We start from the raw sequence: 27607 nt of genomic DNA, 5'->3' as shown, positions 1-27607 counted from the left end.
TATCCCCAACTGATGAAAGCCAGGGTGGCAAAAACCGCTGACACAGTTGGACGGCGCGGTGGCTCAGTGGTTAGCACTGCAGCCTCACAGCACCAGGGTTCCAGGTTTGATTCCAGACTTGGGCAACTCTGCGTGTGGAGTTTTCCCATTCTCCCTGTGTCTGCGTGAGTTTCCTCCGGTCCCCTCCCACAATCCAAAGATGTGCAGGTCAGGTGAATTGGCTATGCTAAATTGTCCATAGTGTTAGGTGCATTAGTCAGAGGGAAATGGGTCTGGGTGGTATACTCTTTGGAGGGTCGGTGTGGACTGGTTGGGCTGAAGGGCCAGCTTCCACACTGTAGGGAGCCTAAAGAAAGGTGGAAGTTGAGAACCAGCACTTCAGTAGAAACTTGAACATTGCCTTCAGTACTCTAAGATGACAGGATGTTGGTAAGGGGAACTACAAGACGTAGGACACCAGATCTGGCTGTGATTTTAAGGGACAGCTATGACAGTGATTTCCACTGCCTTTTTTTGTGGGATCATGTGCATATTTTTAACACCCCCATTTATATTATTGTTACACTTAGTGATTCAGAAGTGATCTCAAAACTGAACTTTGAGATTGCACAACCCACTTTCAAATACATTGAAAAGTGTTCTCTCTGCTACTTAATTTTTAAAATAATAGTTCAATTATGTTACTCATTTCATATTTCCAAACTTTTCTAAACATCCTGCATGTATTACCTTGAATGTAAAAAAAAACACTTTCCCAAAATTGACACACACTGCATTCACTGTGTTTTCTCATCTCTCAAATTCTCAAAGAAGGCTATGAGATTTGTCAAACACTTTTGACATCCAAATGCAAGATATTGCTGGAGAGCTTAACAATTTCCCATCCTCTGCCAATCTGGTTCTAAAGTCTACCCGACAGCAGTAGCAAATCTCCATGTGAGGATGTTAGTTCCAGTCCTGCTAAGATACAACTCGGCCATCTTGTACAAGTTCCATTTGACCCAGAACCAGTCTCAAGGCCTCAAAAATCTGATGCTCTCCCTCCTAAAACAGTTCTCCAGCCATGTATCAATCACAGATTTTCTATTCCTATGCTCACTGGCATGTGTGACTTGAAGTAATCCTGAGATTACTGCTTTTGAAATCCTGCCTTATAATCTCCTGATTAGTGACTGAGATTTGGTAGGATGCAGAGGTCAAACCTCTCTGGTAATTAAAACCCAGAAAAGCTCAACTCACCTCAATCTGTTAAAAGTGTGTGAGTGAGTGAAAGACAACTCCATTTCCACTATTTAAAGAAAAATACCAATTTATATTTCTAACTCTAATAGTGAACACCAAACAAAACTATGCACAAATCAAAGCCCCCTTTTCTGAACTAATTCTATCGGACCCCAACTCTATAAAAATGCTGCTCTAGTAACACAATTATTAAACATTACATTAATTTAGTTTCTCAAAGTCCATACAAATGGTCTTTTCCTCTCCCTTCTCCCCAACTCTACTATCTTCCTCCTTTTTACTGCTTTTACAGGAAAAGGTACCTTTTGATATATATAGTGCCTTGTGACATTTCTTTGAGAGCAAAATGTTAGATGAACAATTAGCTCTACAGCAGCTGCTCTGACCAATTTTCAAAATGCCCTGGCTTTATACCCTTCAACATTGTTCCCTCTCATTGTTCCATTGTTGTCAATACGATAAGTTCAAACTCAATTGGGTCTTAGTATCCTGGGCCTAATTTAAATTAATTGGTTAAGTTTGAATTGTTGTCAAAATAGCAACCAAAATTCAGTATCCATTTAACAGCCAATTGTTCCAAGTATCGATTTTGGAACAGTCTGTCTCTTAGCTGTTCTGCTCTGGCAGCTGAGGCTGTACTTTAAATTTGCTTTAAAATTCAGAAAACACTTAAAGTGAGCATACACTCTTTCGACTCAGTAACAGATTGTCCCAGGAGAATCATGCACTATCCGTCTGAGTCTCTTAAACTGCTTGGCAGTCACCTTTACACATCTACCTTGCTTGTGACTACTTCCCTAAGTAAGCTTGCCACATCGATCTCTGCCTTGTGGATGCACCCACAACTTTCCCACAGGCTACAGACTGTACATTCCACTTGGTTGAGCTGTCCTGTCACATCTAAATTTTACAAACTACTTACTTTAAGTAAAGTAGTTCACCAGTTACCCACCAACTAGCTTCTTCCACTATACCGAAGTAGGAACCAAATACTACAGGGTGAAAAATGTAGATTAAACAAAGGTAAAAAGGAACACACCCCAACCCTCTTTAGGAAACTCCCCACTCGCCAAACTCACTTCTGCTCACGGTGCTTGAAATCTGCACTCCATTTCAAACTTCACCGTGACCTATACATTTATATTGTTTGGAACTAAACCACAGCTACCAGGCTACCCAATTAACAAATTAGCTGATCTCCAGCAGAGCTCGTTTGCCCTTGTATAGGACTGGAAGAATGTAACTTCACTTCCTTAAGAATAAAGTAAGTGGTTGGAAAATTCTTCGAAAAGACTCAGAAATTTTCCCTATAACAGATATGAAGCAAATGGTAAGGTTCTGGGGTTAGCTGAACAAAGACACCTTAGAGTCCAGCTTCATAGCTCCTTGAAAGTGGAGTCTCAGGAAGGTAGGATAGTGAAGAAGGCATTTAGTATGCTCTCCTTTATTAGTCAGTGCATTGAGTATAGGAGTTGGGAGGTCGTGTTGCAACTGTACAGGACTTTGGTTAGGCTACTTTTGGAATATTGTGTGCAATTCTGGTCTCCCTCCTATAAGAAAGATGTTGTGAAACTTGAAAAGGTTCAGAAACGATTTTTGGAGGGTTTGAGCTATAGGGAGAGGCTGAATAGGCTGGGGCTGTTTTCCCTGGAGTGTCAGAGGCTGAAAGCTGACCTTATAGAGCTTTCTAAAATCATGAGGGACATGGATAGGGTAAATAGACAAGGTCTTTTCCCTGACATGGGGAAGTCCAGAACTAGAGGGCATAGGTTTAATGTGAGAGGGGTAAGATTTAAAAGGGACCTAAAAGGCAACTTTTTCACACAAAGGGTGGTGTGTGTGTGGAATGAGCTGCCAGAAGAAATGTTGGAGGCTAATACAATTACAACATTTAAAAGGCATCTGGATGGATCTATGAATAGGAAGGGTTTAGAAGGATATGGGCCAGGTGCTGACAAATGGATATCTGGTCTGTTTCTGTGCTGTACAGCTCTATGACTCTAACCAATCCATCAGCATTCAGATTAGCTCCACCTCACTTCATAAAAATGGATTCCGCATTGGCCAGGTCCTTAATGCTTTTTTGTACAGTACCAGAGACCCGGGTTCAATTCCTGCCTCGGGCGGCTCTCTGTGTGGAGTTTGCACGTTCTCCCCGTGTCTGCGTGGGTTTCCTCCGGGTGCTCCGGTTTCCTCCCACAATCCAAAAATGTGCAGGTTAGGTGAATTGGCCATGCTAAATTGCCCGTAGTGTTAGGTGAAGGGGTAAATGTAGGTGAATGGGTCTGGGTGGGTACGCTTCGGCGAGTCGGTGGGGACTTGTTGGGCCGAAGGGCCTGTTTCCACACTGTAAGTAATCTAATCTAATTTGACAGGTGTATAATCAGCCTTTTATAGAGAAAGGCTGACTTTTATTCCACCTGAATAAACAATCTGCTCCACCCATTCCTGAATCATACCCAGCAATTTTAAAAAATATAAATGTGTAACTTTTTAAATATGTAACTCTTGAACATATAATAATAGCCAACTGTTCTCATCGACAGATCTGTGACTTCTTGAAAAGTGCTGATAAACCAATTTATACATCACAAATGGTCCCATTCGCTTCTAAGGGAAAGGTGTGGCTTGGATATGACGATATGAACAACTTTGAGACCAAAGTATGGTTTGTGTATTATGAGTTACCTGAATCTGTAAATTTGTATTCTATTTGGGTCTAATGTTGAAAAATATTCAGCCATGTCTGTGCACAATTTAACACAAACCTACATGTTAAAACAGGAGATTAATTCAGCACTTTTGTCTTCCTGATCCACGCAGGTATTCCCAGAAAGCCCTGGACTCAATAAATTACAGGAGCACAAAGCAACTAAAAATAAATTATCTTTACTTTCATCATCTAGAGAAACGTTACAGTTTCCTGTTTTGGCCTCCAATTGTTTTTTTTATAAATAATCCATTATTTCTCTCTTGCTGCTTGTACACTGAATAAGTTTCTTCTGCTACTATTGTTACCAATCTGCTGTTTGGAAACTTGGAAATTTTTACTATCTCAGTGTCAGGAAGAGGAAAGGGCTCCTCCATTTTTGGATTGACTTTTTCTTCAATAGAGTCACAAAGATCATCTTCTGCCAATGAAGTCGTGACCTTTGTAGAGCTATCAACCTCACAAAGCTCGAAAAGGCGAAACTAACAGTGGGTACAAAATTCAGGAAAAAGGGAATGTGAGGTTCTTGAGCTTGATTGACACAGGGAATGAAGAGCTTTTGACATATTTAAAAGTGGACAAATCCCCTGGATGAGTTGCATCCCAAACTACTGTGGGACACAAGGAGGGAAATTACAGGAGTTCTGACTCAAATGTGTAATTCCTCTCCGGCTGCAAGGGAGGTGCCAGAGAACTGGAGGGCAGCAAATGTGAATTTTTCAAGAAGGGTGTTCGGATAAACCAGAAAATTACAGACCAGTGAGTCTCACATCAGTGGTAGGGGAAAGTATTGGGGAAAATGCTGAAGGAGGCGATTAATCTCCACTTGGAGTTTTGCTCAGGGATAGTCAGCATGCCAAATAAATTTCAATGAATTTTTCAAGCAACTGAGCAGGTGTGTGGATGAGGGTAGTGCAGTTAATATTGCTTATATGTATTTCAACAAAGTCTTTGATAAGGTTCCACCTGGAAGACTGACAAAGAAGTATATGGGATGCAGGGTAACTTGGAACTAAAATTGGCTTAGTGGTAGGAAACAAAGGATGGCGTTAGAAAGCTGTTCACATGACTGGGATCAATGCTGGGTCCTATATTGTTCATGATGTATATAAACAATAGAGAGAAAAAGTTGAAGGGCATGATAAGTAACTTTGAGAATGACCTGGGTTTGGCTAGATGGTGAACAGTGAGGAAGGAGTTCTCGGGCTATATGAGCATGGATTGGTCAAATGGGCAGACCAGTGGCAGATGGAATTTAACATGTATGTGTGTGAGGAGATGCACTTTGGAAGATGTAACAAGATTAGCCAGTACTCAATTAATGGCAGGACATCAGGTAGGTCAAAGGAACAGAGGAATCTTGGGGTGCTTGTTCACACATCCATGAAGGCAGAAGGTAGTTAAGAAGGCATACAGAACACTTGCCTCTATCAGTTGTAGCATAGATTATAAGGGCACGGAAGGAATGTTGGAACTGTACCAAACTTTGGTTACGCCACATCTGGAGCACTATGTGCAGACTGGCCATTGCACCAAAGGAAAGATGTGATTGCCCTGGAAGGGGTGCAAACGAGATTCACCAGGATGTTGCCTGGGATGGAGTGTTTAGCAAAGAGGAGAGGCTGGACAGTCTCAGTTTGTTTTCTTTTGACCAGAGAAAGCTGAGACCCCCTGATAGAGATACATAAAATTAGGAGGGGCATGATCAGGGTGGATAAAAGCAGGTGATTCCCTTAATTGAAGGGTCATTAATGAAGGCACACAATTTTAATGTAAAGGACAGGAGGTTTAGAGGGGATTTGAGGAAAGGAATTCCCACCCAGAAGTGGTAGCAATCTGGAACGCAGTGCCCAGGAAGGTAGCTGAGACAGGAATACTCACAACCTTTAAAAATACTTGGATGAGCACCTGAAATGTCATAGCATTCAAGGCTATGGGCCAAGTGCTGGAAAGTTCGGCCAGTACAGACTTAAAGTAGTTCTGTTGGTGTAAATTCAATGGGTTAAAGGGCCTCTTCTGTATGATTTTATAATTCTGTGGTGAGCAACACAAGAAATCAAAATTACATACACAAGTGCACAAATCTAAAAAAGTGCACTCATAACCAGCAAGAGAGCCAGGACTTCACAATGAAGTGTACCCATGTGCCACTGTTCACTCTTGTGCAATGTTTCCAAAATGTATGGAAGCTTTTTATTTTCTTTCATGGAATATGTGTGTCACTGGCTGGATGAGTATTTATTGACCTTCTCTAATTGCACTTGAGAAGGTGGTTGTGATGGTGGTGGGCCAATATTTCAAATTGCTGCAGTCCATATCCTCTAGGTACAACCCCAGTGCTGTTAAGAAAACAGTTTGTACTGGATTTCATTATTATTCTTGCTTGCCAATGATATCTCTTTAGGGTCCATGTATGATTTCATGTATTAATAGAGTTTGTACCATTTATCAAATCAAATTACCAATAGACGTCCTACTGCAATGTCTTTTCAATTGCTAATAATTTCAAACTTGCCAATCAGCGGGCAGCACAGTGTCTCAGTGATTAGCATTGCTGCCTCACAGCACCAAGGACCAGGGTTCGATACCAGCCTCAACGACTGTGTGAAGTTTGCACATTCTCCCCGTGTCTGCGTGGGTTTCCTCTGGGTGCTTCAGTTTTCCCCCATAGTCCAAAGCTATACAGGTTAGGTGGATTGGCCATGCTAAATTGCCCATAGTGTTCAGGGATGTGTAAGGTAGGTTCCATTAGTCGGGGTAAATATAGGGTAGGGGGAATTGGTCTTTGAAGGGTCGGTGTGGACTTGTTAGGCCGATGGGCCTGTTTCCATACTGTGGGGATTCTATGAGTAACAATTCATAAGCAAAAATATTTCTGTTTGAGATGTTGGCAAGTTTGGTGGTCCACAATGGATTCATGATGCTTTACCCATCCTCTAAGCAGATATTAGTAATTTAGATGCAACACTAGCATCTACCAAAAATTGCCCAGTTATGTCCTGTACACAAAAAGCAGGATAAATCCAACGCAGCCAATTACTGCTCCATCAGATTACTCTCAGTCATCAGGAAAGTGTTGGAAGGTGTCACTGCCATGCTATCAAGCTGCTCTTGCTTAGCAATGACCTGCTCATGATGCTCAGTTCACCTTCTACCAGGACCATTCAGCTCCTGACATCATTACAGCCTTCAATATGGACAGAACGAAAGAGATCCTGCTTTCACTTAGATTAAAAATACCAGCAGAAAGTGAAACATGGATTGAATTCCAGAGCTGAGGTGAAGTTCAAATTTATTTCACAGTTGTTGCAAATTCACTTTCTACTGCTTTTTCTATTCTACATGAACATGAGATCCCTTTCATTTTGCTCCCGACCAGGAATTAAATGCCTTTCTCAGTGTTTAGGAAAACACTGTCATTAACCAGTGCAGTTACTCAAGTCTTGATTTGGTTTCTTCCACTCCATATTTTTAAAAATTGGATCTGAGGGTGAAAAATTACCCATTGTGAGGTGCATTCAGGCCTCCCCACAATTTGACAGAGTCTCAAAACAACTGTCATATTTCGGTAGTTATAAATTAGATGTGAGCTCTTTCAAACACCATCTGCAGCAAGGTGTGTGCAGATCCAGCATTGGATGGTTTAGTCAGCTCAGGATCCACAACACCAGAATGGAAGAAAGCCATCCGCATTCTCAATGGCTGGCCTAAGGTGAAGAAAAGGAGGTACATTTAAAAAACAAAAACATGGCATTCATGTCCTGTAATAGATAGTTAGATATAGACAGCTCGAATAATTTCATAGCCAATGGGATTTATGCAAAAATAGAAGATACACTTCCTTTCACAAACACAAGAAGGGACTTACAAGTATTTTGAGAACAAATAGTGGCATTTTTCAGACACCACAGAGACAGTTTATGTTCCAATGCTGCACAAAACCCCAAATCCCACTGGGCCAAACCCACACCCTACATTGAGTCGGACAATTGTGATTTATGTGAAACCAAGGTCTAAAAGATGGGCCGCAGTTGAGCTATCACCACAGGTGAGTGGGTGACCTCCACCTGACATTGCATGTATTGCTGAAAACATGAGTGTGGTGGCTAAATTACTGGAAGAGTAATCGAGAACCTCAGATTAATGATCCAAAAATATAATATCCAAATCTTATCATGAAAAATTCAGCTAACATTAAAAAAAAATCAGTTGGAATAAAAGGCTGTATCAATAATAAGTGCAAGATTGTCATTAAAACCTAATAGGTTCATTAACATTCAACAGTGAAACAACTCTGCCACCCCTATCCACTCAGACCTATACACAACTCTAAACCAGTAGCAGTTTCATCAACTCACAAGCACTGTATGAAATGGTCTAGTAAGCCTCTTAATTTGTCAAGAAGGTGGTTCACTACCACCTTCCCAAAGGCATTTGGGGGTGAGCAGTTAATGTTGGTCTTGGCAGTGACACCCATGCATGTCACTTAATGAATAATTTTTAAATATCAAAAACCAGTCTAGATCTGGACCGCTCTATCTCAGGATGACCTGATTAAAAATGTAAAACGAACTAGGTGCAGAAGATAATATAAGAGTTTTGATTAAAAGAAATAAAGACATCTACATTGTTAATTTATCATTTTAGGTCCAATGGATGAAAGATAACAAATTTGGAGGAGCATTTTTGTGGACGATAGATCTTGATGATTTGCAAAATCATTGCAAACAGGGAGTACTTCCACTAACAACCAGATTGAATAAGCTTCTTGAAATAAATTCAGGTAATATTCTTACCATAATCACAGATTACAGGGGAGTCAATGATATTGTCAATGAACTAGTAATCCAGAGATCTAGGATAATGGTCTATGGATACGGGTTGGTATCCTACCAAAGCAGATGGTGAAATTTGTATTCAATGAATACATCTGGAATTATACGTTAGTCTAATGAAAACATTTGCATATATTGTCCCTTGGTGTAAATGGTTTACTAATGCACTGTATTGACAGGAAAATCTGCTCTCCCTCCCCAGTCTGCTCTACATGTGACTTCATACACTCGCAGTATGGTTGACTCTGAAATGCCCTCTGAATTAGCCGAGCAAGCTACTGAATTGTACCTACCCACCAGAAAAGCTGATAAAAGGAGTTGAACTGGAGAAACCACCTGACATCCACCATTGTATGGAAAAAAACAATGACACATGGAGCCTTGTCAACCCTGCAAAGTCCTCCTTTGGGACTTATGGCAAACTTGAAGCACTATCTCAAAGATGAGTTGAGCAACAGTCGAAAAGTTATCTCACAGAATCATACCATACAGCCAGTGTCCCAGACCACTACCACAGTCAATCCACTAACAAGATAACCTCCAGAGATAGCAACATAGTGGAGTGCAGTAAGAAGGGAATTTCCCTGGGCATCCTCAACATTGGCTGTTGAATGCCACTTGAAGGATGTATTGAGGGTGACAAGGGCACAGAATGTACTGTGGATTCGTATGTCAATGTTCTAAGTAGCTTACTAATTGAGCTGGCTGAGTACAAAAGGAAGTGTTACTAGTCTGGGCCTATGGCAGGTGGTGAAGGAAACAACAAGAAAGAGAAGTGTAATTGGCCTCATCCTGACCAATCTACCTATAGCAGACACATCTGCTGGGACACGACCAGTACTCTGGCAAAAAATGAAGTCCCACCTTTACTTTAAAGGTACCCTCCATCACATTGTACAGCACAATTGCCCTTCTCAATATCTTAGATTTTGTACAGATCCAGCACCTTGCAACTAGGGATCTATGAGGTGCAGTGGGATATCAGTAGCAACAAAGTTATATTCAACCACACTGTAAATTCATGACCCAGCAAAATTCCCACTCTACCATTACCATCAATCCAGGGGAACAATCCTAGCTTAATGAAATATGCAGGAGGGCATGCCAGGACCAGCACCAAGCCTACCCACATATGAAGTGTCAACTTGATGGAACTACCATACAGAGCTACTTGAGTGCCAAACAGTGTAAGCAGAATGAAAGAGACAAAACTAAGTGATCTCACAACCAGTGGTTCAAATCTAAGCTCTGCAGTCCTGCCCAAACTTCTAATGAGTGAAGGACTAAAAGGATAAGACAGATAAATCAATGGTTGAAGAGGTGATGCAATGTGCAGGGATCATTGAGATTTCTTCTGGCTAGAAAAGATCTGTTCAAGAGGGATGGGATTCACCTGAACTGGAAAGGGATCAATACCCTGACAGGGAGATTCTCTAGTTCTATTTTGGGAGCCTGTAAACTATTAGAGAGAAAGAGTCGGGGTGGGGGAGGGTCCTAAATAGCGGTGAAAATAGACAGATGAGAATGGTTCTGAATCAGAAAGAACACTTTGGGATGAGTGATCATATTTCAATCAGCTTTAAAATAGTTACAGAAAAGGATAAGCCTTCCATAAGAGCAAAATTTTTAATTGGACTAAGACAAAGTTTAACGTTTTGAGACAAGAACTTTCAAAATTTGATTGAAGTACACTTGGCAAATAGAGGGACGACTGACAAGTGAAGGCTTTCAAAATGTGTTAGTGAGAGTTCAGAGGCATTTTGTGCATGTTAGAATGAAAGGTAAGTATGCTAAGATTAGGGAACAATGGATGAATAAAGATATTGAGGTTCGAGTCAAGAATAAAAATGAATCATAGATATAGACAACTGGGATCAAATGAATCTCTTAAAGTATAAAAAGTGTTGGGACGTTCTTAAGAGGGAAATCGGGAAGGCAAAGAGGAGATATGAGATAGCCTTGGCAGATAAAGTTAAGGATAATCCAAAGAGATTCTATAAATACATTAAGAGCAAAAGGGCAACTATAGAGAGAGTAGGGCCCCTTAAAGATCAACAAGGTCATCCTCAGTTTTTATTGGGGAGAAAGAAATGGAGGCTAGGGAACTCAAGGAAATAAATATTGATGCTTTAAAAACAGTTCACATTACAGAAAACAAAGTTCTAGAGGCCTTAGAAAACATAAAGGTGGATAAACCTTCAGGAGCTGATCAATGTAGCCAAAGATATCATGGGAAGTTAGGGAGGAAATTGCAGGACCCTGAGCAGGAATACTCATATCATCTATAGCCATGAGTGAGGTATCAGAAGAGTGGAGGGAGGATAACGTTGTGTCTTTTTTTAAGAAAAGCTGCGAAGGAGAAATAAGGAGAAGCCTGGGAGCTATAGACCTGTGAGTCTGACATCAGTGCTGAGTAAACTGTTGGAGGTGATTCTGAAAGATAGGATTACGTACATTTGGAGAGGCAAGGAATGATGAGGGATGTTCAGCATGGTTTAGTGCAAGGGAAACCGTGTCTCACAAACTTGATTGAGTTTTTTGAGGAAGCAACCAAAAAGATTGATGAGGCCAGAATGGTAGATGGTGTTTACTTAAATTTCAGTAAAGCCTTTAATAAGGTTCTGCATGGTAGACTAATTAGTAAAGTTAGATCACATGGGATTCAGAGTGAGCTTGTTAATTGGATACAAAATTGGCTTTACAGTAGGAGATAGAGGGTGATGGAAGAGGGTTGCTTTATGGACTGGAGGTCTGTGAACAATGGTGTTCTTGTGTTCAATGGTTTTTGATACTGGGTTTACTTTTGTGTCCACCCCAGTAATCAAGCCATGGAGGAGGAACAGACAAATTTTGTTTTAACTTGTCTCAATTTTTTAAAATATAATTTCAGCAATTAAAATGGCACCAGATAATGATGACTTATACACATCTAACTGTATTTTCATAAATGCAAGTGACAATAAATTGCTATTCTATTCCCAGAATCCATCTATTCTAATCCCAATTTCTAGCACTTGGCCCATAGTCATGTACGTTGCCTTAAGCATAGAATTTTATAATAGAGAAGAAGGCCACTCAACCCATTGTGCCTGTACTGGCTCCCAAAAGAGCTACCAATCTAGTACCATTCTCTGTAACTCTCTAAATTCATCACTTTCAAATGTATATCCAGCCCTGTTTTGAAACCTCCCAAGGAATCCATCTTGACCAGTCTCCCAGGTAATACATTCCAAATCCTAAAAACTCTCGAGTAAAGAAGTTTCTCCTAATCTCATTCTGAGCTGTCTCATTGACAATCTTGGAATTATGACCCCCAGTTACTGACGTACAACTAGTGGGAACAGAAAATCCTCCTTTATCCTGTCAAAGTTGTTCATAATTTTGAACACCAGGGTTGGCGGCATTAGCAAAGCTCCACTAGCAATCAGAGGTGGCATCGATAGCGACAACAGCAGCAGGAATGTGACTTCCCCTACAGGCTGATTGAGACACCAAGTCCAGGCCTAATTCTAGGCTGTGGCTTGGCTCGGCTGCCAGCATCAGTGGTTCCAAACACCTTTATGGGCAGAAGACTCAGGTTTAAGATACTTTTCTTTCCTTTTGGCTTTCCTTTGTTCCTGCTGGGCTTTAAAAATTTCTTTGTAACCAAAATAGCGCTGGAAAATAGCGACTTTGTGCACTTTTCACTGCAGTCATGTATTCCGATACTTGAGTACATGTGACAATAAAATCTAATTCTAAGATTCATAATCTTTACTGCTCCAGGGAGAATAAGCCCCATTTCTCTAATCTCTCTTTGTACCTAAAAGCCCTCATTCCTGGTACCATTCTGGTATATCTCCTTTGCGCCCTATCCAGCCCTTTAGCATCCACCCTTAAATAAGGTGCCCAGAACTGAACACAAGATTCCAAACATGGTCTGACCAATGATATGTTAAGGTGTGGTATCATTTCCTTGCTTTTATACTCTGCACCTCAATTTGTAAATGATGTGCAGATGGCAGTGTTGGACTGGGGTGGACAAAGTCAGAGGTTACACGACACCAAGTTATAGTCTTACAGGTTTATTTGAAATCATAAGTTTTCAGAGCACTATTCCTTCATCAGGTGAAGTGGAGGGAAACATTTAGGCACAGAATTTCTAGGTGGAAAGATCAGAAGATAATGCAAATAGTGTGAGTGGATTGTTGACAGGCTGAACAATAAGTATTTTCAGGTGATCAAAAGTGTCAGATGGTGTGAGTAAAGTGTCAACAGCTGAATAGCAAGTGAAGGTATGACTTATGATCTGATTAATTGAGGCAGAGAGATAATTACTAAAAAAAAATAAAATGGCACTGGAGACAAATCCAATGGCTAGAATAACATGATAGATGTAAGAGTCACATGCCAACAGTCTAACCAAAGTGACAAGTAATCCAAACTGTACAAACTAATTAAGGAAGAGAGATTGTAACAAGTTATCAAGGTGAGGGTGTGAAGACAGAACAATAAGGAAAATTTTATAAATACAGAACAGTATGGTGGGGTCACACATAGTACAACATGAACCCAAGATCACGGTTCAGGCGGTTTGTGCTCGGCGATTCTGTGTTATTGTGTATCGCAAAGGCCACTTTGGAGGACGCTTACCCAAAGATCAGAAGCTGAATGTCCTTGACCACCGAAGTATTCCTTGAATGGGAGGGAACATTCCTGTCTGGCGACTGTTGCACGGTGTCCATTGTTGTAGTGTCAGCATGGTCTCTCCAATAAATAATGCCTCAGAGCATCATTCCCTGCCAATATATGAGGTAGGCACCATTGGCTGAATCACATGAGTATCTGTCATGTGTGTGGTTCATCGTGCTACATCATGTGGTGGTAGCATTTATGTCAATGATTTGGCATTTTTTGCAGAGATTGCCATGACAGGGTTGTATGATGTTGTGGTCAATGTTGTCCTGAAAGCTGGTAGTTTGCTGTGAACAATGGTTTGTTCATGGCTTGACAGTTGTTTGAAGGTAAGAAATGAGGCTTAGGGATGACATTGGCGAGATGTTCGTTGTCATCGATGACATGTTGAGGGCTACAAAGAATATGCTGTAGTTTTTCCGGCCCAGGGAAGTATTGGATGACAAAGGGTACTCTGTCGATCATATCCCATGTCTGTCTTCTGAGGAGGTTGGTGCAGTTTTTTGCTGTGGCATGTTGGAACTGGAAATCGATGAGTTGAGCATCGTATCCCATTCCTAGGAGTGTGTCTTTCAGCATTTTTAGGTGTTTATCATATTCCTCATCAGCTGAGCAGATCCTGTGTATATGCGGGTATTGTTCATAGGGGATGGCCTTTTTAAAATGTTTATGGTTGAAGCTACAGAAGTGCAGCTTTTTGAGGTTATCCATGGGCTTGCAGTAGAGTGTGGTACTGAGATGTCTGTCCTTGATGGAAATGCATGTGACCAAGAATCAGACTGATTCTGAAGGGTGGTCCATGGTAAGTCTGATGGTGGGATGAAAACTTTTTATATCATTGTGTAGTCGTTTCAGTGATTCCTCACCATGAGTACAAAGGAAGAAAATGTCATCAATGTATTTTGTGTATAGCGCTCATTGGAAGTCCTAAACAAGCAGAGCTGTGTTGCTTGAACTTGTGCATGAAAATATTGGCATACTGGGGACCAGTTAGCTTAATATCTGTAATGGGGAAGATGCTTGAGCCTATTATCAAGGAAGAAATAGCAGGGCATCTCGATAGAACCTGTCCTGTTGGGAAGACGCAACATGGGTTCATGAAAGGCAGGTCACGCTTGAGAAATCTTTTGGAATTCTATGAAGATGCTTTGAGCAAGGTGGACAACGGGGACCCAATGAATGTAGTGTACCTAGATTTCCAAAAGGCCTTTGACAAGGGGCCGCATAAGAGTCTGCTACATAAGATAAGGATACATGGTGTTAAGGGTGAAGTATTAGTATGGATAGAGGATTGATTGATTAACAGAAGCAAAGAGTGGGGATAAATGAGTGCTATTCTGGCTGGCAATCAGTGACTGGTGGTGTGCCTCAGGGATCGGTGTTGGGAACCACAATTATTTAAAATTTTTATAGATGATTTGGAGTTGGTGACCACGTGTAGGGTGCCAAAGTTTTCAGATGATACTAAGATGAGTGGCAGAGCAAAGTGTGCAGAGGACTGTGAAACTTTTTAGAGGAACATAGATACATTGAGTGAGTGGGCAAAGATCTGGCAGATGGAAATCAATGTTAATAAATGTGAAGTCATACATTTTGGTAGGAGTAACAATAAAAAGGATTATTAATTGAATGGTAAAACGTTGTAGCATGCTGCTATGCAGAAGGACCTGGGTGTTCTTGTGCATGAAGGTTGGTCTGCAGGTACAAGTAGTTCAGAAGGCAAATGGAATTTTGTCTTTCATTGCTAAAGGGATTGAGTTTAAGAGCAGAGATGTTATGTTGCAGTTGTATAAGATGCTGGTGAGGCCACACCTGGAGTACTGAATGAGTTTTGGTCTCCTTACTTGAGAAAGGATGTACTGGCACTGGAGGGGGTGCAGAGGAGGTTCACTGGGTTATTCCAGAGGTGAGGGGGTTGGTTTATGAGGAGAGACTAAGTAAATTGGGATTATATTCATTGGAATTCAGTAGAATGAGTGGGAATCTTATAGAAACATATTAAATTATGAAGGGAATAGATAAGATAGAAGTAGAGAAGATGTTTCACTGGCAGGTGAAGCTAGGACAAGAGAGCACAACCTCAGATTAAAGGGAGCAGATTTAGGACTGAACTGAGAAGGAACATCTTCACCCAGAGGGTTGTTAATCTAAGGAATTCCTTGCCCAGGGAAGTAGTTGACGCTAGATCAGTAAGCATTGTTAAAGCTAAGTTAAATTATTCTTGAACAATAAAGGAATTAAGGGATATGGTAAGAGCGCAGCTAAGTGGATCTGAGTCCATGAAAAGATCAGCCATGATCTTATTAAATGGCAGAGCAGGCTTGAAGGGCCAGGCAGGCTAATGCTGTTCCTAGTTATTATTATTATTATATATTTGGTCCCCATGGGCTGTTCCATGTGTCTGGATAAAGAACGGTTGTTGAAGATGAAGATGTTGGCAAGGATGAAGCAGATGAGTTGTAGGATGGTACTCGGAGATTGGCAATTGTTGGTGCTGAGTACTGAAGCTATTGCAGCGATGCCATTGTCATGGGGGATGTTGGTGTAGAGTGCCAAAATGTCTATTGTGATGAGGAATGTTCCGGATTCAACTGGTCCATGAGTGCTGAATTTCTGTAAATTCAGTGTCCCAAACGAAACTGGGGGTTCCTTGTACAGTGGGTTTCAATGTACCCTCGACATAGTCAGAGGGGTTTTCACACATGATACAGTTGTCTGATATGATGGGACATCTGGGTGTGTTGGCTTTGAGTATCTTCTGAAGGCAGTAGATGTCTGCTCTGTGAGAAGTACGTGGGATGAGAGTGCATAAGAAACTCTGAAGGTCTGGATTATAAGTCTTGATCAGTCTGTTCGGTTGAGGTGTGTGTTCTTTGGTCGGATTGGCAGGTAGTTGGTGTCGTGTTCCTGGTTGTTCAGTTGTTGGTACACTTCTTTGCAGTCGTCTGTTCTATTCTGAATGACAATGGCTGATCCTTTGTCTGCTGGTTTGATGACGATGTTACAGTTGGTTTTAAGAGTCTGGATGGTGTTGCATTGTGTTCGGGTGATGTTCTGCACTTCCTTGTGAATGCACCTGATGAATCTGATGTTAACATATCTCCTGACAGCTTGAACATACATGTCCAGCCAGGGGCAGCAGCCTTCCAGAGGGGTTCAAATTGACTCTTTCTTCTTTGGTCACTGCATTGCAGATCTTTATGTCAACTGTTTGTCTCATTGCGCTGCTAACATCTTGGGGTTTGTGGAAGAATTCCTGGAACCACATCTGTCTGATGAACTTCTCTGCATCTGCCACGAGACCAATGGGGTCTATTTTGGTAGTTGGGCACAAATTGAGCCCTTGGCTGAGAACTTCGATTTTGCCTGGTTGAAGGGTGTGATCAAACATGTTGATAATGGATTTCCTTGTGGTGGTACCGGTTTCAGCGATGGTACCAGGGGACGCTTGGTTACTGCTGGTGGTGCTGCCAAATTTCTCCAGTTTCCTGTTCTTGGTGTGCATGTAGGTGGTGGAGTTCAATTGCGTCATCTGCTTGGCAGTGTCGCGTAGCTGCTCTGCTGTATGCTGAGCACAAGCTGAGAATATGGACTCCATCTTAGTATGGCACAGTGGCTCAGTGGTTAGCACTACTGCCTCACAGCACCACGGTCCTGGGTTCAATTCCCGCCTTGGGCAACTGTCTGTGTGGAGTTTGCACATTCGCCCTATGTTTGCATGGGTCCCCTCCGGGTGCTCCGGTTTCCTCCCACAGTCTAAAGATGTGCAGGTTAGGTGAATTGGCTATGCTAAAATGCCTGTAGTTTTAGGTGCATTAGGCAGGAGTAAATGTAGGGGAATGGGTCTGGGTGGGTTGCTCTTCGGAGGGTTGGTGTGGACTTGTTGGGCCGAAGGGTCTGTTTCCACACTGTAGGGAATCTAATCTAATCTTGATTTCAAGGTTGTGTTGTCTGCTGTAGAGCTGATGGATGAAATGATTGAGGAGTGTGCTAGAGGTATGACAGTCAAGTCTCTCAGTGTAGTCTGTGTTATAGATCAACTTGAGTGGGTTCATGATCTGTCGTCCTTTTTAGATCTTCTCTGCTTTCTTGCATCTCTGCAAAACCTTATGTGTCATTATGCATGATTTCCTTGGAAATTCTCTCCACTTTGAGATGGCAGTTTGTAGTGTCAGTGATAGCCATGATGTGGAGGTGCACGTGTTGGACTGGGGTGAACAAGGTCAGAAATCACACAGCACCAGGTTATACTCCAACAGATTTATTTGAAGTCACAAGCTTTTGGAGTTCTGTTCCTTCATCGGGTGAAGTAAAGGGAAGTGAACAGACACAGCATTTACAGGCAGAGTGATCTCAAATAGAGTCATAGAGTCATAGAGATGTACAGTATGGAAACAGACCCTTCGGTCCAACCATTCCATGCTGACCAGATATCCCAATCCAATCTAGTCCCACCTGCCAGCACCCGGCCCATATCCCTCCAAACCCTTCCTATTCATATACCCATCCAAATGCCTCTTAAATGTTGCAATTGTACCAGCCTCCACCATATCCTCTGGCAGCTCATTCCATACATGTACCACTCTCTCTGTGAAAAAGTTGCCCCTTAGGTCTCTTTTATATCTTTCCCCTCTCACCCTAAACCTATACCCTCTAGTTCTGGATTCCACGATCCCAGGGAAAAGACCTTGTCTATTTACCCTATCCATGCACCTCATAATTTTGTAAACCTCTATAAGGTCACCCCTCAGCCTCCGACACTTCAGGGAAAACAGCCCCAGCCTGTTAACCCTTTCCCTACAGCTCAAATCCTCCAACTTCCTTGTAAATCTTTTCTGAACCCTTTCAAGATTCACAACACCTTTCTGATAGGAAGGAGACCAGAATTGCACAAATGTCCTGTACAGCCGCAACATGACCTCCCAATCCTGTACTCAATAGTCTGACCAATAAAGGAAAGCATGCTAAACACCTTCTTCACTATCCTATCTACATGCGACTTCACTTTCAAGGAGCTATGAACCTGCACTCCAAGGTGTCTTCATTCAGCAACAGTCCTTAGGTCCTGATGAAGGGCTTTTGCCCGAAATGTTGATTTTCCTGCTCCTTGGATGCTGCCTGAACTGCTGTGCTTTTCCAGCATCATTCTAATCTAGACTCTGGTTTCCAGTATCTGCAGTCATTGTTTTTAACCATTAAGTGTATAAGTCCTGCTATGATTTGCTTTCCCAAAATGCAGAATCTCGCATTTATCTGAATTAAACTCCATCTGCCACTTCTCAGCCCATTGGCCCATCTGGTCAAGATCCTGTTGTAATCTGAGGTATCCCTCTTCTCTGTCCAATACACCTCCAATTTTGGTGTCATCTGCAAACTTACTAACTATATCTCTTATGCTCGCATGCAAATCATTGATGTAATCTTGACAACAAATTGGATAATAAGTTTTTTTTTTCGCATTCTAGTTGGGATAGGAAGGCAATATATTGCAAGGCTGAATGTATTGGCTGAGAAATGGCTGGAGTTTGGAATAGGTAGTGTGATGAACTCACTGGGAATACAAATAATTGCAGATGACAGATTTAGTAGGGAAGGAAGCTAATTGCCTCAATTTATGACTCAGTAAACTCCTTTCAGAGCTTTTTAATGGGTCAGGAAGTTTGGATCCGCATTTTTCAAAAGAAGTTGAGGCTGGTTCACAGCCGGTGAACTCAGTGCAGATGTGTACTTCCGTTTTTCCTTTCACCATCCATTTCATGCCTTTATGCTGCTGGCCCATTGAAGAATTGCCTGGTCTGCATCAGGCCTCTTCATGGCCCTTCCTTTGCCATTAGACTTCTCCTTGACCTCATGGAGTAATTACATGCTTGGTACCAGTAATTATATGCTAAAACCATCTGCTGTCATTGGTAATACATGTTTATATTTAAAGGACTACATGAAATAGTTGGGAGATATGCAGCAATTTGGACATTTTCTGGATTGAAAAGAATTTAACAAGTAGTTTTATTAAGGAACGAAGTCAATAGCTTAACATACCTGAGAGGCACCTGCTGTTTCCAGAAAAACCAAGTGACTGTGGATAAAAGGCAAGTAAGGAAATTAAGGAAATAAACAATGGGGTTTTATGGCCCTTAATTACCAGTAGACTTGGTATTGAAAAGACAATGGGGCCTCGATGCAAATGGTTACCTAGCAACACTTTCTGGAATTAGTTTTCCATTTTGCAGATGTATGTAGATGGTAAGGAAGACACCCCAAACTGCACGTCTCTTTCCTTTTCCCAGTAGAAGTACCTGTGAATCTGAGAAAGTTTCCAAATCGTCTATCAATGTTTCTGACTTCTTTGTAAGATCAGAAAAGCTGTACTGTGAACACTTTCCAAAGCCTTGGAGCCAGGTTGGTTGGGAATCAGGCCTAAATGTCAGCCTACGGTTATCAGTATTTTGATTTCAAAGGAAATGTGTTAAATCACGAAAGGTCATCACATTCTATCTTTTGTTTACAGAGCCTGACAGGAGTTGGCTTTTTCCCCTTTCTCTTTAAATAATATCTCTGCAGAGAATGTTGATTTTTCATGTTCTGTGTGTCAAAAATTCATAAACATGTACAGCACAGAAACAGGCCATCCAGTCGAACTCATCCATGCCGAACAGCTATCCTAACCTAATCTAGTCCTATTTGCTAGCACTTGGCCCATATCCCTTTAAACTCTTCCTATTCATAAACCCATCCACATGCCTTTTAAATGTTGTAAGTGTATCAGCCTCCACCACTTCCTCTGGCAGCTCATTCCATGCTTGTACCACTCTTTCCGTAAGCTTAGATGTTAACCCAATGTTTGCCTCTTTTTTGGAATTTTTTTTGGATATAATGAGTTTATTACAGAAGCCTGGTGTAAATCTCTTTTTATTCTGGGCAGCTGTACAAAATAAAAACAATTGTCCATTTTGCCAATTGATCCCCGCATTTATACTTTCAGTGTGACAGGCAATATATTCTTTCTGTCACAATTACAACACGGTGCTGTTAGCGTGTTTACATTTCAAACAGCAATGCTCGAGCAACACAGTCAAAGTGGATTATTGGGCACCAGAATTCACTCACTTCCTCAATTCCAGCACTTTCAGATACATAGCTTGATTAGTAAGGCTGGCTTGTCCAGGCAACTTTATTTTTTGGGTTCATCAGATTGCCCAGTTTTGAAACTGCTGTTATAAAATATGTGTACTCTTGATCACTATAATTCAAGTGTTTCTGTTGTCAGGGGTATCTCCAACCGGTTTGTTATGACAGGAAATACATTATTTTACCTTTTACACTATTAATTGACCATCAGTCCCACTGCAATTTGTGGGATATTACTGTGTGCTACATTGATATAAGTTACCAATAATGTGCCACACTAATTTACTATAAAATATTTCTTTTAGAAATATTACTATGACAATAAAATCAAGATAAATACATTTAAAACTTGCCAAATATGATCCATTTTCAAGGTGTTTGCCTAGCTCCAGCAAAGATAACTTTCAACTGATCATAAATTTTAGGATTGCGTGAAACAGACAATGTAAATAGATGCTTACATTGGCTTTTAAAGTTTTTCATTTTCTTCCTGGGTATGGAATAGTGGTCATAAAAGCAAATGGTTATTAGCTTCAGTGGAATTAAAGGGCTGAATTTCCAAAACCCCAAACTAGAGCCTCTGAAGTTTTACCTCATTCACTGGTAACAGTTACAGGTTCTCACAAAACAGAATCCATGAAAGAAATATCTTCTGCAAATATTCAAGAGCACAAGTGGAGAAATCAAGTAATTAAGAGTTCAACTGTTCTATTTCACTGCCATTGAGATACTAATTATTATATAGTGGAAACAATTATACCTGTTTAGTCTTAAACCATTCAAAATGGTGCCAGATTGTGGCAATAGTTGAAGCCTTTCACTGTATTTTACTGTATTATTCATGTAAAATACAAGTGATGATAAATCTTTCGGACTCAAATTTCATTGTTTTTAGCAAATCTAAATGTTATTAATTCTGCGCTGAGAGAAATTGGTCATCGTTTCCCTTGGGGTGGCACGGTGGCTCAGTGGTTAGCACTGCTGCCTCACAGCGCCAGAGACCTAGGTTCAATTCCCACCCCGAGCAACTGTCTGTGTGGAGTATGCACATTCTCCCCGTGTCTGCATGGGTTTCCTCCGGGTGATCTGGTTTCCTCCCACAGTCCAAAGATGTGCAGGTTAGGTGAATTGGCCATGCTAAATTGCCCGTAGTTTTAGGTGCATTAGTCAGGGGTAAATGTAGGGGAATGGGACTGGGTGGGTTGCTCTTTGGAGGATCGGTGTGCACTTGTTGGGCCAAAGGGCCTGTTTCCACACTGTACGGAATCTAAAAAAATATGTTTTTCCTTTCCAGGCTGTGGAAAACTGAACATGGAAAACAGTCGTAGAGTACCTACAGATATTGATCAGGGATGGTGTTCCAATAAAGATATTGGCATTTACCCTGACCCAACAGATATAACCAAGTTCTACCGCTGTGCTAAGATAGCTGTGCATGAACGCTGTGGTGAAAACCAGATCTTTGATCAAGAATGCAAGTGTTGTACATGGCCTCAATTTAAGACATATTATGATCCAACATGGTGTTACAACAAACGCGATGGTTTCTACCCTGATGAAAATGATGTTTCAAAATTCTATATTTGTGCTGGGCACCAGGTCTTCTGGAGGGATTGTGCCAAAGGGCTGGTCTTTCATATAGGCTGTAAATGCTGCAACTGGCCCATCACTAACAGGCAAGGACCCAGATCACTTAGAGAAAATGAAGGAGTCTTTAACAATCTATTTTAAATCAACATTCAACCATACAACAAATTATTTTCAAATTTAATTTCTAATTCCAACTTTTGCCACCTTCATCGTTGTTAGTACATCAGTAAAATGAGAATCTAGTACGAAAACATATCAGTTAGTTACAGGTATGGCATGAATCTCAATAGATTGCCTACATTTTGTTTTTCTTCATACACCAGAGTGACAGATGACCAGTCATTAATTTGAGCCTTGTTTCACTGTACTCTAATTTAACTAAAATTTAGCATCAAGCTCACAGGACACTGACCTCCATCACAGACTGAACACTTTGGATTTTTTTTACGATCCAGTTCCTGGCTGAGGAATTAAGAAAACAAACTCAAATTGGACCTAGTGTATGTTGATTTTAAAATTCTTCGCTTTACAAAATAAAACCAAATCTTACTGCAAACTGTATTGAGAATTTCTGTTCAGTAGCCTTATATAAAAAAATGTAACTAGTGGATCGTCTATCACACTTTCAATGATAAATCCTCTCTTACATTTGTCTTTTTTGTTATCTCCTTCTTTCCCTTGCATTCTGATTGTATCTTTATTTCTCTCTCTCCCCCTTTCTGCTATTCTTTACTGTCTTTTTCTCCTTCCCCTTGTATTATACTGAATTATGCAGAATCCAGCAGGGAAGCTGCAGGAGTTTATAATGATGGTTTGCAGAGTATGTGCAATGGGAGAAATACAGCTGAGAATGCAGACTTCAAAATGTGAAATTATGAGCCTGGGGAAAGATCCAGACTGCACTCACACTGATGAACCTAAACAAAAACCAGGGAGGGAAAAGGTGGAGGGCAGACAGTCTCAAATACTTAGGAATGTTTAAGATGGGAGCTAGGCCAATTAGCATAATTTCAGTTGGGGGAAAATTAGAATGTAGAACATTACAGTGCAGTACAAGCCCTTCGGCCCTCAATTTTCTGCCGACCAGTGAAAACAATCTGAAGCCCACCTAACCTACACCATTCCATTAACATCCATATATTTATCCAAATGATCATTTAAATGCCCTTAAAGTTGGTGAGTCTATTGCTGTTGCAGGCAGGGCATTCCACGCTCTGATTATTTGAGTCAATTTATGAAATTTTCCTAATCAAAAAGACAACTGGTTAAATCTTTTCCCCCTGAACCTACCAGATTGTTTGCAAGGATATCAATGTAAAAGGGAACAATAATTTTAAGCTGTACAAGAATATAGCGCTGATTGTTTGGCAAGTGGACTGTGATTGGTAGAGGCACTGGCATGAAGAATGTACCAGTTGGATGATGACTGACAGTCAGCTGCCAAGCTTTGTGTAAACCTAATCCAGGTAGGTGAATACTGTTTGATCAAGACATTGCCCTGAGGAATGAGAGAGAATGGCTCTTGTTGATTTTGTTACTTTGAAACAGGCACAATGTGCCTACATGTCTTCTCCGTCTGCAACAAAAAGCACATGTGTGCAACTTCAGCAGATCCAAGTCTGCCACACTCTGAACCCTGTTGACAATCTTAATTTCGCTGTCTGTTTAATTTAACAAATAATGTCCATTTGCAGAATCACAACCAATAAATCAATGTTATACTCTCAGATTCTATTCTGGGAGATGGTACAAGCATTCATTTGGAAACGTACAGATTAATTAAGGAAAGTCAGCCTAGAATTTTTAAGGATAACCATATTTGACTAATAGTTGAAATTTTTGTGAAGCAAGTAATTCTGTTTGAAAGAGGCAGCGAATGCCGTTTACCTGAACTGGACAGAAAAGTAGAAGCCTCTGGGATCCAAGGGAAAGTGACAAATTTGATCTAAAATTAACTTACTGACATGAAGAAAGAGGTAGCCATTGGTAGATGCTATTGCAACTGAATAGCTGTAACCAGTGGCCTTGCTTTGCATTCAGTATTTGGTAGCTTGCTTTTTATAGTTCACATAATAATCACATTTATAATGTGGTGGATAGGATGCAAAGGTTTTCATGTGATAAAAGCATGCAGTATGGTTGACAGGGATGATCAAAGGTTTGGACTATGAATGTAGGTAGTTGGACTGAAAAGTCCAAAATGGAATTAATCTGGAGAAAAGTCTCAGATACAGCAAGTTGGGAGTGTAACAAGACAAGCGAATACACAATATATAGGGCATTCTAAATTATGTGCAGGAACAGAGAGATCTCATGGCTTACAGGGAGTGGTTTGATACATTGGTGAAAAACGTTGCTGGTGGGGCTTTCTAAACATTGGCCTGTAGTCCTCAGTGAGGTTCCGAGATGAGATCTTCAGGTCACGGGATCCAAGGCAGCAATGGCTGCTGTGGAGTTTGGACTGCTTTCTATAAGTTCCAAAGTCTTTTTAAATCATAATGTTTTCATCTATTGATGATCGTGGCTTAGTAGCCTACTTTCTAAGGCTGTTGTTAAAACACTCCGTGAAAAGATGTGTTTAATATTTGCATAATAGCCTATAATTTCATCAGTCCCTGAACTCCAGTGATTCCACACATTTACCCCCTTGCCCTGCCCTGTCAAGTAGTAAAATATCCTGACCCAGGAAGTGCAGATCATATCACCCCCACCATATCCAACAGAAATCAAATCACACCTCCCCCTTCAACTTAACTCACCCATCATTCACTTCCACTCTACAGACTTCATACCACCAAACTTTCACTCTGGGCTCATACCAAATCTAAGGCATTAAAATGGGGCCAAATCAAGAAACCGTTTGAGTACACTGGCATATGTCACACTTCCTTTCAGTAGCTGATGTACAGAATATGAGTACAAAGGTTATGCTAGAACTGTACCTAAAAACTATTGGCAGAAAGATTCGAGGGGACCTGAGAAAAACTTTTTGTTTTTATGCCAGGGTGGGGGGCGGGGGGGGGGGGTCCAGAATCTGCAGCCTGAGTTAATGGTGGAGGCCAAGACCCTAAACTCTTTCAAGTACCACCTTAGATGCTATAAGCTGCAGGGCTATGGGCTGTGCACAGGAAGGTGAAATTACAAGGGCACCCAGCCTTTGGGTTAGCATGGATAAGATGGGTCAAATGGTGGCCTTCTGTGCTATATCATGGTTTTATAACTAGTCAAGCAATAACTTGGACACTGTAAACAGTTCTGCCCATGATACAGGAAATATATATTTGTGCTCGAGACACTGCAAAGATGATTTACAAGGATATTTTCATGAATAGAGAAATTTAACCTTGAGGAAATATTGGAAAGACAGACCATTTTCCTTGGTGTGCAACAAGCAGACTGGGGACTTAATTGAGGTGCATAAAATTATAAGAAGTCAAGACAGAGGGTTCAAAGCAATAATTAGAGGGAGTTGAGAAAACTTCATTTCACCAGATGTGGTAGAGATATGACATTTTCTGCTGACTGTGCTTAAAATACACAATAGGAGTCTACTTAAAAAGCCACGATCTGCAGGAATACAGAAGCAAGTGGAATTAGGCTGGCACTGACACAATGGGCCAAATAGCCTTCTTGGTATTATAAAATGTTGATGATTTCTATGTTTGTATGTTTGGTAGAGAAGAGATATGTAAGAAAAGAACACCGTGGCATGTGAAGGATGAGACAAGATCAGAACAGTGGCCCAGATATGCAACTACTAGTTGGGGAAGGATTACTGACTTCAAGAATTGATAAGGCCCAATATTAACACTTGAGTAGGAACACAGTAAAGAAACTAGGATGTCCATCTGACTGGCAACAGAGAGGCTTAGCTGATTTAATATGCTTAACAAACACACCACCCAGCCATTAAAATGTAAGAAAGTGAGGCCTGCAGTGGTTAAAAATCATAGAATCTTTACAGTGTGGAAAAAGGCTATTCAGTCCATTGAGCTCCCCCTACCCAAAGACCATCACACCTCCTATCTCACCCCTGCAACCCTGCATTTCGCATGGCAAATCATCTAGCCTCCACATCCCTGGACACAATGGGTAATTTAGCCCACAGTAGTTCTTTAACTTGGGAGCAAATTACTACAGATGCTGGAATCTGCACTGAAAACAACAAATGCTGGAGATTGTAGATCGTATGGTTCAACAGCGATTGAAGCAGCTTATCACCACCTTCTCGTGGGTAATTATAAATGACTACGTTCTAGCCTCCTTTCAAAGATTCACTGCTACGTGGTTTGTTGCTGAACAGGGGAGGGCGGAAGAGCCTCATTAAATATTCCCCCCTCCAAGCAGCCATGATTGCCAGAGATTAATAGCAACAGCTACAGGCCATCCAATAGCCCTCTCCACAATGACAACCTGGCAACTGTGGCCACCTTTTGCTATTAAGGTTTCTAAGATCTTCAGAGGGCACTTTCATCTTGAGATACCCTCGTGTTCTTCTGGCCTTCCACCTCACCTGGTACCCAGAACTTTGACTGCCCAACTCTGGAGAATTCTAGCCCTAACCTGCCCTTTGTCTCCATGAGCACAGTCTCTTAATTGGCTGTCTCGGTCAGGAACACCCAGGGGGCAGGTTCTGGCACTGGCATTTCCATCTTTATCCTGATACCAAAACTGGGAGGCAGGGACAAAGGTCCTCCCTAATAACTTTGTAACAGATTAAATAAAAGAAACATCCCAAAGTTGATTCCAATCTCTGCAACGTTTGATACACGTGTCTCTGGTTTATATATTAAGTTTGTTCATTTCAATTCCTGTTCTACGTATTTCATCACTCTATCATAGGTCTGATTAGACAGTATTTTATGTACTAAATCAGAAGTATGAGGCATTTTTGAATAAAATTGTCTCACTTGGCCCTTTAACAAACATGATTACCTCCGACTTTTCATGATAAGAACATGAGAAATAGGAGCAAGAGTAGGCCAGTGAGCCTGACAAGCTTGCTCTCCCACTCAGCATGACCAAAGGCTAAGTCCATTTTACCACCTGCTCCCCAGATCCTTTAGTTTTCCTGGAGACAACAAGGAATTAATGTTATGTATATTCAATGGTGAAGCACCCACAATGCACTGGCATAGAGAATTCCAAAGATTCACAACTTAGTAGAAATTTCTCCACATCTCAGTCCTGAAGGACAACCCTTATCCTGAGACTGTGTATCTATTTTTTTTTCTCCAGCTCGTGGAATCAACCTTGGAGCATCTAAGCTTTCAAGAATCTTATATATTTCAATGAGATCATTTCACATTTTAAACTCTAGAGAATATAGGCCCAGCTGGACAAGTGATTATAATTCTATTAGCTTTAAAAGGATAAAACTTCCATAAAAGTTAAACTTAATTGGAGTAAGGCAAATATTAATGGCATG

At 41.0% G+C, this 27607-nt stretch overlaps 1 protein-coding gene across 1 annotated transcript in view; it reads left to right on the top strand.

Moving 5' to 3' along the window:
* LOC140467370 (acidic mammalian chitinase-like) overlaps positions 1 to 22723 on the top strand; it is a 51108-nt gene extending 28385 nt beyond the window's left edge. The window contains exons 9-11 of the mRNA XM_072563682.1: positions 3789 to 3905; positions 8600 to 8735; positions 21884 to 22723. Of these exons, the coding sequence (XP_072419783.1) occupies positions 3789 to 3905; positions 8600 to 8735; positions 21884 to 22320 (690 nt within the window). The 3' untranslated portion in view covers positions 22321 to 22723. The remainder of the gene's footprint in view (positions 1 to 3788; positions 3906 to 8599; positions 8736 to 21883) is intronic.
* Positions 22724 to 27607: the final 4884 nt, after the last annotated feature.

The sequence above is a fragment of the Chiloscyllium punctatum genome, chromosome 45 (assembly GCF_047496795.1).
Source record: "Chiloscyllium punctatum isolate Juve2018m chromosome 45, sChiPun1.3, whole genome shotgun sequence".
Lineage (NCBI taxonomy): Eukaryota > Metazoa > Chordata > Chondrichthyes > Orectolobiformes > Hemiscylliidae > Chiloscyllium > Chiloscyllium punctatum.
The sequence above is the reverse complement of the archived record's forward strand: the minus strand, read 5'-3'. Positions and strand labels throughout refer to the sequence as shown.